The following is a 12,825-nucleotide window of genomic DNA, read 5'->3' on the forward strand; positions in this document are numbered from 1 at the left end:
TGGTAACGATCGCAAATGCAGTGTGGGGCCTAATCATGCAATTTACCATCCCTTATATGGTCAGATGAAACTGGTATTCGGTGTGATATGTGTACTGACTTTTTGACAGATCAACCCTGATGCTGGAAACTTGGGAGGTAAAGTCGGTTTTATTTTCCTCGGCACTGGGCTCCTTGCTGCAGTCGGTGGCTGGTACTTATACCCAGAGACAAAGGTTCGCATTCTCTCAATGTAATGTTATAATGGATTAGCTAAGGTATCGACGGAAAGGGAATTTCTTTCGAGAGACTCGATGAGTTATACGCACTAAATGTGTCACCCAGACATTTCAAAGAACAAGTTGGCAGTGTCGATATAGAGAGCAACCGGGCAGATGATGACCAGAAAGCTACGAGCTCACATGTTGAATGATTGCCTTGACGACATGATCAGCAGTGGAAAGTAAGGCCAAAGAGTTTTTTGTGGACCCAGACACGTCAGGATCTGAATTACACTCCATACCAGCCCAATGGCTTTGGCTCCAAAGCGTTGGCATGAGGTTGTCTACCATGTACTGCCATTCCGCTTAGATGTATATTGCTTACCGATTTCTATTTAGTCAATTATTTTATCAGTTTAACGTATTTGCTGCGCCTACAGTTTATACTTGATATAGAATTCTTCCCATACTGCGACGACGGTAGCAGTATCTTCCCTATAGATATTACAGAAGTTGTGCGCTCTGCTTCGTATGGCTACTGAATACTGTTCAAGTCAAAAGATATACATGAGGACTCCACAATGATAGAAATGTAGAATTTCCACACAATAGAGTCTTGTTGATGAAGTGACTACTTATACATTAAGTAATTTTGATAAATATATATTATTTGCAGAATGTTAATAAGTATAGTAATACCAGAAAACCAAAGTTCTAAGGTCAATCCTACAAAGCAATCGATATATATGCATTCAGAAAGTCTCTATAGCATATTGCTTCCTTGGAAGAATTCGCAATATATTTTCTAATTCAAACTTGGCTTCCTTGGTTAGATTGCTAGGCTGTATATATAGATTATGATATACTGAGTTAAAGATACTAGATAGGTTTGGCTTCTGTTACCAGCTAGTATTGCACATATTTATATCTTCTTACTATATTACAATCTGGTATTTCACTATATATTGCTGAACTTCAGCTACACCCGCAGCTTTGAACTCACATATTATAATAAAGATTGTCCAAAATTTGCCCATAATAGCTAAAGAATAGTAATAATTTTATCAATAGTTAACAGAGCATCTCCAAGGTGCCACCCAGGAAAACCTAGACTTGGATCGTTTTGAATATTACCAGGAATCACAAGTCTTATTTCTCACTAGGTCAGCTAATCAACGAATCCCTCAATCGATGATTATAATCACCGTCTGGCTCCCCACTTTCGTGGCTGAACTTGTGATCAAACAAGCCCCGATACTATCGTACTTGGTCCTCCGCGCACACGCTCGGTGGGCCCGTCGTGTCGTAAGAGGACAGGCACTCCGCTAATATGGGGAATTCCACACTCCGCACTTGCTGTCGCGGATGGCGGGTGCAGCTCCGCGATATCCAATTGTCGCGGAAGGACCGACAAACTCCGCGTAACCACGCAGGCTTTCACCAAGCTTAATTGCCACAATGGAGTATCAATGCGGGCGCAAAGTGTAGATATAAAAGACCCTATGCTACCGCTACAGATTCCAATTGCCAGTTTATCCATTGTCTTTGGTCTGATATTTATCGATCTTCTTGCGCTTTCTCAAAACACAAAATGCCCATCGGAAGCGACCTGCTGGCCAGCATGGCCAAGAGAAAACTTGCTCGCAGTGCTCGTGTGGCTAGTTGGGATCAGAAGGGCCTCAACGAAGATGCCTTTGTTGTGTTACCAGGAGAGTCCATCGTTCTTGCCGATCTTGAAGGACCCGGTGCCATCACTCACCTGTGGTTTGTGCAGACATGCCGCAAGATCCTGGGCCCTGGGTTGATTCCATACTCCAAGTCCGGCGTTGCCATGATGGAAATCCACAACGCTCTCGGCCTGAACTACGAAGTCAGTGATCCCGACTACTATCGCAAAGTGCTCATCAAGATGTACTGGGACGATTCGACCACTCCAAACGTGATTGCGCCTATCGGCGACTTTTTCTGTCTCGGTCATTCTATGGCTGCCAACTTTCAGTCTCTCCCATTTACGGTGTCGGTTAAGCCGTCAGAGGAGAAGAAATTTGGTGGCGCTGCAGCGTTCAACTGCTACCTTACGATGCCCTTCAACAAACGAGCGCGTATTGAGATTGAGAACGAAAACGACGAGGCTTATTTTCAATATTTTTATATAGACTATGAGCTGTATGCGGAGCCTCTCCCGGCCGATACGCTATACTTTCATGCACACTGGCGACGCATGAATCCCACCAACGGATGGGCACCGTCTCGCATTCAGACCAACAGCCTCGAGACCCAGATACCAAATCTCGATGGGAAGGATAACTACGTTATTTTAGAGACGGAAGGCGCTGGCCAGTACATTGGCTGCAACCACTCCGTCGCGCACTTCCAGGGCACGTGGTGGGGCGAAGGCGACGACATGATCTTCATCGACGATGACACTTGGCCGCCGAGTATGCACGGCACTGGTGGAGAGGATTATTTCACGCAAGGCTGGGGCATGCAGAAGAACGCGTATCCCTTCTGCGGATCTATCATTCACGAAGAGGACGTGCCCAACTACCAGGTCAGCTACCGCTGGCACCTTACGGATCCCGTGCGCTTCAACAAAAAGATCAAAGTAACCCTTGAATCTGGACATGCCAACCACTTGCGCGATGATTGGAGCACTACCGCGTACTGGTACCAGACTCTGCCCGGACCTAAGCTCGAAATACTGCCTGTGGAGAAACGCATTCCTCGCAAGCCCCAATTCCCACCGTCGGACGATGTGCCTGAGCCACATGTCAACAGCATGAGTGCGCAGCAGCAAGCTATGGTTAAGCAGCGCGATGAGCGGATGGCGGCCTTTGTCAAAGATCGGAACGAGTGGCTACAGAGAAGGGCGGGCGATTCTCAAGAGCGCGCGCGTAACAATGTCATCATCTGTGAGGACATCCGCCGTCGTTTCCTACAGGGCCTGGGAGTGTAGGCCTGGAGGCACAAGTTTTGAGTAGAGTCACATAGCTTATTCCAATATATGCTCTCGCAAATCTCAGATATGGAGTCTCGAAGTAATTGGCCATTAGGAAGGATTAAGCCCACCTTGATATGCTAATGACCAGATAGCTCCCCAGCACCCTGGCACCGAAAGGATCCTTACCGTGTAGCCTAGGAGAAAGCCATGTCCTCCTGCCCCTCATCATTGTACCCAGCTGTAATCTGTATTCGGGGGTCCGGCACCTAGCTAGCAAGCCACGCTTTTTGCTAGACGATCGCGGCCCAAAAGGCCTCAGAGTATCGCACTCCAAACTACGCTAGCTCAACTACAATTCAGGTCCTGCATCTTCTCTTATCGGCCAGTGTCTATTGAGGGTTCTTTTTTCTTACATCGCAGTACAAGGCACAAGCTGCCTTGAGTTGGACATGTTGTGGCCTTATTGCCTGGTCGCTCGGCGGCTTTACCGGTTTCAATCGGTCAATAACAGGATTTTCAACCGACAACCCCCTATTTGCGAAGTTCACCCAGCTCATTGGCTGGAAACTGTATGCAGAATATCCTCAGGTCAATAAATATGACCTATAGGTAATACGGATGGTCGGTTCCAGCCGAAGCATCTGGTTATCGGATTTGGCTGCTCCCTAACCCAGTCCTGGCCGAGATTACTAGAACAGACTACAAAGGAAAATATCGCGAGAGTATCCACTTCAAGTCATCTGTAATTGGCACGGAGGCATGAGTTCTCAACGCTTGGGGAAATCTTACCGTCGCCTTCCCTTTCAGTCTGTTGATCAATCAACGCTACCGGTTATCTGTGATTGAACGAATCGTATTGCAGGTTGACAGTTTCCTAAACCGCCACTGCAGCCTAACGCATTTTAACATGAGTCTAGTTCGATTTGTTTGTAGGATTGGTCGTCTAGCAAGACATTTCGGTACAACGTGGCCCAGGAGTATTCTCAGAGTTATCGGCACATTCTGCAGCGTATCTCCGGCCAATCTGAGCTTCTTTGTTATTCTTTCGCGTGTGTAGATGAAGGTCCGGCTTCTACTTTTCGAAGACGAAACATCTTTCGCTACGTTAATGACAAAATACCCAACGACGCCACAGAGAGGTTAAATTCCCTCCTTAGAATCAAGGTCGAGCACCTGACAAGCTCATTTCAAAAGCAAGCAAGAACGACACAACACTCAAATTGTTATTAAAATGCATATTCTTGTCTGTTTACATGTGGCACGGCTTCTAGTTCTTCTAGGACCTTGGCTGGTCAACGAAATAGCTTGTTAACGATTGGGCCACCGTCTCCCAAAACTACACCCTTTCTTCTCGCGCTCTCGCAAGCTTTCAAGGCAGGAAAAAGAAAAACAATGCTGTATATGACAATAGCAAAGCATATTGAATCAAGGTCTGCTATTTGAAGCTAGGAGCATCTTCGTTTCTTTGTGCTGCCGTTCGCTGCGAGAATCAGGATTCGTAAATTGGTGAATGTTTACTTGGCAAAGGCCAGCAATTGCTCAGCTTCAGTTAGCAAGTGCTTCCTTGCTCATCCACTAGCGTGGACGAATCAAGTCGCCCAGGCGCCACCGATGCACATAGTCTGCTCCTTTCTAAAGACGGTAACACAAACGATATAAGCTAAAGTAATAGCCACTTTTCCGACATCAAGGGCATGGGCGGGAACACCACCCTTGAAGGAGATGTGTGCAGACTAGACTCTACTGATTAGAAAAGATAAGTCCGCCAGCTAATGCAACATCCACGGCATCCGAACAAATAGCTGAATTAGGTTATCCAAATAGTCAGACTCTCAGAGACTGTCTTTTACGCGATAGCCGAGTAATAAATCTTGAAATCGCCGTATGCTTCCATAACCGCCACTGTGGGGCTTTCGGGTACGTACACCCGGTTTCTCTTCCTCTCTTTCCAGGGCTACATTCTGCTTCTCCGGCGGCACCCCTTTCTTGGGGTATCCAATACGAAGACCTTAAATCTCGCATGTCATCAAGAACAGTAAAGGCTGCTTTGTCGGTATTTAACAGATCAGAACGGACATAGCCCGTCATCCAGTTGGCGTACGCCGGGCCGAGATTTCGGAATATAGACTCTTCTTCCATATTGATTACCGTGTGGTACACTGGCCCTAGACTAGTATATAATAATACTAAGGGTGTCAATAACTTTTATCATTCTCTCTATCACTTCGGGTAGAACAAGAAAAGAAATTTATTCGATCTCATATCTATACAAGACGCCATGTCCGCTGGACTCACCCGCATATCGACTTCAAAAGCATGCCCAGGTGAGTCATGCCTTCGCTATATGGTGAGGCTTTAGGAAACCATTGAACTGACTCGATAACGGCGTAGCAATTGGACCCTATGTATGACTCCTTATCCGTACACGGACTTATGTCATAAGCCCCTTAGAGAAACTACAAGTGTACCAGGCTAACAAAACATATTGAAGTCGCAAGCAATGGTTGCTGGACCATTCATCTTTCTTTCCGGTCAGATTCCCATCGATACCAATGGAGTGCCTCTAGAAGGAAGCATTTCAGATAAGACCCACGCATGTTGTAGAAGCGTTCAGGCAGTATTGGCAGAGGCAGGAAGTGATATCAGTCAAGTCGTCAAAGTCACTGTATTCCTGAACGATATGGATCATTTCTCGGAGTTCAACGCGGTTTATGAGCAATATTTCAAGCATCGGCCGGCTAGGAGTTGTGTCGCTGTGAAAACGCTACCCCGCAACTTGGAGGTCGAGATTGAATGCGTGGCTCTTGCAGCTGGTCAGGGCTCTCGCCTCTGAAGGATTATTTCATATTGTAATTGAGCTTCATATAATGCATATCAGAGATGCCTTGTGGGTTTCGCTATTTCTGCCTTATTCATTGCCCAGAATAGCATTGAATATAAATAATGATCAGATCATTTTATCCCTTTTACTACAGCTGCCCATTGGATCTGCCTTTTTCGTACAGCGGTCCTACAACGCCTCATCGAAGCCGTGATGGCAAAGCCTGATATTTTCCAGTTGGGGCCCCTACCCCGAATAATGTAACCTCCTCTCCTCCTGTGAGGTTCATGTGTCATCCAGGCATCTGGGCATGACAAATTGCAGACACGGACGTCAGCTGTAAGGACCTCCGTTTAGCATACTATTGGACCACTTGTCCGAAGCAGGAGCCATCATCATACTGCTCATTTAAGCTTTAGGGTTTCATTCGATCCATTCCAAGCAATGCCACGATCCGCGGCGCAGAGCCATCGTCAGGACTGGGGAGAAGCATACTTTGAGGCTACGCGGAGTTCTGCCCTGTGCTCCGCGAGCGATTAGTAACACCTGCCGTCAGCTCAATTTTAGACAGTTTAACTATCAAAACATAAAAAGGCAACCCTTGTCCCTTGATGCCATGGGGGAATAACCACTGGCTATTACTTTACATTTTTACTAGAGATTATTCGATTTAACGCGTTGGAAGTTCACCGACTGCAATCCGTTCACAAATCATGCCCAACCGTGGCAGCAGACCTGGTCATCCTACGGTCCACATCACCGCACCGCATTGGATTAATGACCCCTGCGCTCCAGGCTATGATCCAAGGACTGGCCTCTATCATCTTTTCTACCAATGTATACCACCTTCATGTCTTACGTCGTACTCGAACTGCTAACGAGGATACTTCCGTAGGTAATCCATGGGGATGCGAATGGGGTAACATGTCATGGGGACATGCAACGAGTGAAGACCTCCTCCACTGGACCGTTCCGTCAAACCAGCCAGTTCTGGAACCAGATCATGACTATGACAGGGATGGTGTGTTTACGGGATGCTTTCTTCCTGTCATAAGCCATCCAGACAATGAGCAGCTCACAGTGTTTTACTCATCTGTTCGGCAGCTCCCCTTCCATTGGAGCACCCCACCCTATCCCCGGAACGCAGCCGGTTTATCCATGGCCAACAGCATCGACGGAGGAAAGACATGGAACAAGTCAAATAGAAATCCGATCGTCCAAGGTGAGCCAGAGAGCATTCGGGTAACCGGATTCCGCGACCCGTACATCGCGCCCTGGCCGGAGATGGATAAACTTCGAGGGCAACGATCTCTCTATGGCATAATCTCTGGCGGTATTCAAGACGCAGGACCGACTGCCTTCCTTTATGCCGTACAGTGGCACGAGCCTTTCGACTGGCAATATCTGGGGCAGCTTGTCGATTTCCCACTCCGATTTCAGCCGTCGAAGAAATGGTGTGGCAACTACGGGATCAATTGGGAGTGCGCCAACTTTATGAATCTAGAGTCCGAGAGCGCATCGGCTACGCGTACATGTCTGATACTTGGTGCTGAGGGTGATGTTGAACGTGCTCATATCGAAAATCATCAGCGACCGGTGACCGTGCCGGCACGGACAGTAAGGTCCCTGCTGTGGATGTTTGGAGACTTGGCTGGAAGCAATCATCAAACGGATAACCTGAAATGCAGATTCAAACATGGAGGGTACCTTGACCATGGTTCTTTATATGCGGCCAGCACATTTAATGATCCAATATCTGGAAGACGAATTTTGTATGGATGGATCCCCGAGGAAGACATTACAGGAGGCCATGCACGTGAGAAAGGCTGGAATGGCTCTCTGTGTCTCCCAAGACAGCTATTCCTACTCTCGCTTCGCAACGTTACCAGGGCGGTCCGCAGCAAGTTGGGCGAAATTCCCAGCATTGAGATGGTAATAGAAGCCGACGGTTCCACCACTCTTTATTCGTTAGGCATCCGCCCTGTATCCGAAATCACCCAGTTGCGGACCAAGTGTATTCAAGCCCATGAAGCACGGCCCTTTTCTCTCCCTCAGTCTACTCACAACGAATCACGCATTTGCCGCACTTCAACGTCGTGTTGGGAGCTTGAAGCTACCGTCTCGCTTGGTGTTAGCTGCGAGACTGTTGGGTTACGCATTCGATGCGCGGGGGAAGAGCCCGTCCAGTGGGTCATAGTCTTCTCTCTTGTGGATGAGACGATTACTATTGATCGGTCCCGTTCCAGTACCCGTTCTGACGTGAATACCTGTCCAGAGAAAGGTCCATTTACCCTATTTTATGTCACAGATGGAACACGTACAGAAAAATTAGAAAGATTTCATCTCCGGGTTATCGTTGACGCAGATATTGTCGAGATCTACGCCAACGACCGATTTGCCCTCGCAACGATGATGTACCCTGGAAGTCACAAGGCCGAAAGGGAGATAGTCGCGTTCGCTACAGGTGATAATGAGAGCGCCAGATTTGAGCAGGTCAAAATATGGGACGGACTAAACGGAATGGAAGCTCTGGTCAGAGATGAAGGAACTGCGAAGCCAGATAATCAAAGCCTATGATCAGTGCTCCCTTATCCCTGTTACCTAGTTTAGCCGAGCATACGAACCTGACATACTGGATCGAAGGTCGATCATCCAAGACCAGAAAGAGAGCTATTGGTCGTGGACGGAGAAAGAGAAGTCTTGCCGAATAGTGCCGCGCAGCTATTCGGAAGGAGGTACAGACATGTGCTGTATGCTACCCAGCCCCAACAGAAACGCGTATACACCGGGAAATCAGAGCGACAAGTGGATGAGAATCTGATGGGATGAATCAAATCTTTGTACCAGGGAGTGTCCCAGCAGCTGTCTAGAATACTGTGCAGGATTCCAGTTGAAGGCATTGATAGAGATATATATATATTGATAGTATACGTGGAAATTAGTACTAATTTTGTTTATTGCAAAACCTTGATACCTTCAATCCTAGCCAGCTGTAAGAATACAGAAGCTCTAGTAATATAGTCAGTGTTATTTTAGATAAAGGGGAATCTGCACTCCAAGAGGGGTCCTTGATCCTTGTAGCAAGCTTGTATAATCGCCAACTGCAAGTATCGTCGGAGAAGCTGGCGGAAGCAAGGGCAATTTCTAATCAAAATAAGGCATTTATACGCGGCACATTCATATCTTCATGCAAATTGGAATGATTTTGAGATTTTGTTAAGCTTCAAGCGCAGAGCCTATGGAAGATATACTGATTGCTGGAGACTATTGCGCCATAACACCACCATCGCCTCCTCTTTCTTTCATGAAACTGAATCTGATTACTCAGCCAACAGCTCAGTAACTAGGTGTGTAGTTATACACTACCCATGGTAGACATGGCAGTTTGCCGAGCCGGGCGAGCTTTAGGGGTTCAGTGGTTCGCCCGTTCGAGCTTCGAGCTCTTGTTGGTCAGACTCAGCTGAGGATCAGTGCTTGTCCCTGGATAAGGAAGGTCACTTGTAAAAACTTATGAAAATTTACTAAAAACTAACTTCTTCATAACATAATGTAGAGGATAATTAGTAGTAGCGGTATAATTAGGCTTGCTAATCCCCCAACTGCTTCAGGAATTCTTACTTATATATTTATGGGTATATATATACTAGTATTCTACTTCGAGAGTAGAAGTAATATTACTTATAGATAGATTGATAGCAGAGTTGGGTAATCTCAGCCTTGTGTGGCTCAAGGTCAATGACAGGAGCCATGCTTAATGATAAATAGAGATAGGACTCGTACAGCATCATATAGATCCTATTTAGGATGTGGTATGCAGAGCGGTGAAAGCGCTTCAAGACATTTGCCCGATGGCCGCTATTGCCCGCCGTAGTCAGGTGATCCAATCTGACCGCTTGACCCAAAAGGGAAACTCGCGTTGGTCTTTATTTTTCGTCGTGTTTAAACAGTATGGGCCCGGTCGGCCGAGCCTGTCTACACTTCAGTCAGTATACCAACATAAGAACAGCCGTCATTGTGGAATGTCATAGATGTCTTAGTACTGTCAATTTACATTGTACATATATATATGCCGCGTGGGTTAACGGGGACCAGTTTGGATGGTATACTGCGCGTTGAAGCTAGGGATCCACCCAACGGGTCGCTCTGGGATCGTCCCACAGTTGTTCGTAAGTAGGTAGAGCTTAATCGTTAGCATTTCCATGTTCCAACCCATACGGAAAGGGTCTGTCCAAGCAAAGATCTCGCCTCCTTTTCCCTTTTTACCCCGACCCGACCCCGCCACGCTCTCTTTGTCTGTCTCCTTTCTTAGCCGCATCTCCCACACCCGGTTTGATGTTCACCTCTGGGCCGACATGCGTTCCTACTTTGCCTGGTAAGCAGAACACCACCCGTTTCAGCCAAGAGTTATCGTCATAATCCCCACTTCAATTCCAGTGAGACGTGTAGACAACGCAAGGTCAAATGCAATGAAGAAAGGCCTGTCTGCGGGCCGTGTGCCAAAGCCTCTCGTGATTGTGTCTTCTCAAACTGCATTTTCCGTTACTATAGCGCCGCCGATTTTTGCAATCGCGCGGGGGACCATTCTAGCCGTGAAAGAGTACCGACGTGGGTCAAAGTACCGTCTGATCGTAAGCCGGCCCCCTCATAATCCCTGCGAGGGCGGCGTGAATTTGAGGGGTAGCGAGAGTTGACATTGTGACAGTCACCTTTGTCCAGGTCAGAGATCCTTTCGCCGACGAGGAACTGACAAACGTCCCAGATGATAATCATCTGGTAACCCCTCCTTCAACAGTACCAACTGTTGAGGATGCGATCCCGAGTTCTACTAGCAGCACTGCACCGCCGGAAAAGGATGGGGCCTTGACGGCAGTGTTACTGCAGCATTTCAAAGAATGCCCCAGTCAATGGTAATGCGCTCTCCCTTTGGGACGTGAGTTCCGCTGGGAAAAGAAAAATCACTTGACGGTTTGCATAGGTTGGACTGCTTTGACTCCGATGCTTATTACTCTGCAAAGATACCCGTCATGGTGGCTACTCAGCCAATGCTGAAAGCCGCCGCTTGCGCTCTCGCAGCAAAGCATCTACACCGAATATGCCGGGGAGATCCAACCCGGATCTTACAGCTTCCCCACATGCGTAACAGCCCATTGCAGTGGACTATCAGAGAAATGGACTGCAGATATGAATCAGTGCGCTTCTATGACCAGACGATTCATTATTTAAAAGCAGCAATTTTGTTGGAAATCCCTGACAATCAGCGCGAGGAAATATTTGCAGTTGTTGCTATTCTCTGTATGTATGAGTTGATTGATGCCCCCAGTACTGAATGGCGGGCCCATCTAAGTGCCCTGCCCTTTCTATACTGTGGGACTCCAGGGGAATTGAGCAAGAGCCCAACATCTGCTCTACCTAATTCCCTGATGCACATCTCTCGCTCCGTATTCTGGAGTCTCGTCCGGCAGGATTGTCTCTCAGCGTGTAGGTTTCTCATCATCAGCTATTCTTCCGTTTGCCGCTGCCCGATCTCATTCAACCCGGGAACAGTTATCAACGAAACCCAGACTCGCCTTAACCTCTCTGATCTTGTTCTCTGGCGCAACTTCGGCCTCATTATCTCCTCCTCCGGCCATTTTTTACCCCCATCTGCCTCTCCGGCTATGGCCTCTCCCTCTCCAAGCCCTCTCGCCTTTCCTCTCCCCCTTCCTCCCCCGGCGCACACCTGGCTCTGTGAAGACATGCTCAGCAACGCCCTAATCTGGATCATTAGTAAGATTATCAATTTCATTACCAGCGGCGACGGGATTACTCCGGGCGACTTTGAAAATCCCCGGGGCCAACGTCCGTGCTTCGGCACCACGCAGGAGGAGCTCCTGGCACGGTGGAAGCGTCTCGACATTGAGCTCCGTGCCTGGTATGACACTGTACCCCGCTCGTTCACCCCCTGCGCGCGTAGCCGACTTTTTCTCTCCAATGCCGTGCCGATCCCGCGCACCGCATCCGCTCCTGCGGCCGCAAACGTCGCCACAAACACCACCTCTACGGATACCATCGACGCCATCATCTTCACCGTCCCTATGTGCGCCGTTACCATGCAAACCTACCACATGGCGCGCGTTCTGTTGTTGACTAACATGCCACAAGAATCAACGGCAATCCGGTCAACAGCACGATTGCGCTCCTATCGTCGGATCGCGGAATTGGCAGTGCGTCACGCGCGTGAGATTTGCGGTATTAGTCTGGGCGGGTTACCCGACGCAATCCTCCCGCACACGGTGCAGCCGTTATTTGTAGCAGGGCAGTGCTTCGAGCAGGACTCGGAGCGGCAGTTGGTAGTCGATCTGTTGCAGCAGGTGGAATGCGATTCCGGGTGGGCAACTAAATATAGGATTCAGGATTTGCAGCGGCAATGGGCGGAGACACGGGTTGGATAACTAAGTATACTGGATTCAGAAGATTAGATTAAGCTCAGAATCCCCGCAGTTTATACTGGTGATGACAGCTAATATATTAAAAAAATAATAATAAATTTTTATTTTATAAAATTTTAGTATAGTCTTCTAATTGTAAGTATCAGAGTTCTTATATTTAATTTTATATTTTAATAGTATTATCCGGATTACAGTATTATAAAAATAATATCTTTTTTGAGATATACAATGTTGGAACGTAATCTCAGGAGATTACTGGTAGTCTAGGTCACGTGACCCGTAAACTCCGTAACCTCAACCGCTCCTTCCGAGCGCGCCTAGATAGCGAAGAATCAAGCGTTTTCAACGACTTCAATATTGACCTAAAACGTCGTTTCAACATATTTTATACGGTATCCAGTCAGGAACCCTATATTAAAAGAGATTTTTTAGAAAA

At 47.5% G+C, this 12,825-nt stretch overlaps 4 protein-coding genes across 4 annotated transcripts, besides 1 other annotated feature; 3 read left to right on the forward strand and 1 right to left on the reverse strand.

The window, feature by feature from the left end:
- Positions 1-1,790: 1,790 nt before the first annotated feature.
- Positions 1,791-3,155, forward strand: An06g02400 (uncharacterized protein; the record flags this gene model as incomplete). The annotated part of the gene is made up of 1 exon (XM_001391025.1): positions 1,791-3,155. The coding sequence occupies one exon, from the start codon at positions 1,791-1,793 to the stop codon at positions 3,153-3,155; it is 1,365 nt and encodes a 454-aa protein (XP_001391062.1).
- Positions 3,156-4,880: 1,725 nt separating this feature from the next.
- An06g02410 (hypothetical protein) lies at positions 4,881-5,279 on the reverse strand (the record flags this gene model as incomplete). The annotated part of the gene is made up of 2 exons (XM_059748122.1): positions 4,881-4,942; positions 5,066-5,279. The coding sequence occupies 2 exons, from the start codon at positions 5,277-5,279 to the stop codon at positions 4,881-4,883; spliced, it is 276 nt and encodes a 91-aa protein (XP_059600810.1).
- Positions 5,280-6,674: 1,395 nt separating this feature from the next.
- An06g02420 (uncharacterized protein) lies at positions 6,675-8,538 on the forward strand (the record flags this gene model as incomplete). Its single annotated transcript, XM_001391027.3, has 2 exons — positions 6,675-6,798; positions 6,857-8,538. 2 exons carry the CDS (start codon positions 6,675-6,677, stop codon positions 8,536-8,538), a joined length of 1,806 nt encoding a protein of 601 aa, XP_001391064.3.
- A 1,489-nt stretch (positions 8,539-10,027) lies between these two features.
- On the forward strand, positions 10,028-12,392 carry An06g02430 (uncharacterized protein; the record flags this gene model as incomplete). Its single annotated transcript, XM_059748123.1, has 5 exons — positions 10,028-10,127; positions 10,342-10,566; positions 10,664-10,868; positions 10,937-11,253; positions 11,338-12,392. The coding sequence occupies 5 exons, from the start codon at positions 10,028-10,030 to the stop codon at positions 12,390-12,392; spliced, it is 1,902 nt and encodes a 633-aa protein (XP_059600811.1).
- Positions 12,393-12,617: 225 nt separating this feature from the next.
- Positions 12,618-12,772: a mobile genetic element (Title: probable transposon 160bp LTR (Tndm1-LTR) -Aspergillus niger).
- The last annotated feature ends 53 nt before the right edge of the window (positions 12,773-12,825 follow it).

The sequence above is a fragment of the Aspergillus niger genome, assembly GCF_000002855.4.
Source record: "Aspergillus niger supercontig An06".
NCBI lineage: Eukaryota > Fungi > Ascomycota > Eurotiomycetes > Eurotiales > Aspergillaceae > Aspergillus > Aspergillus niger.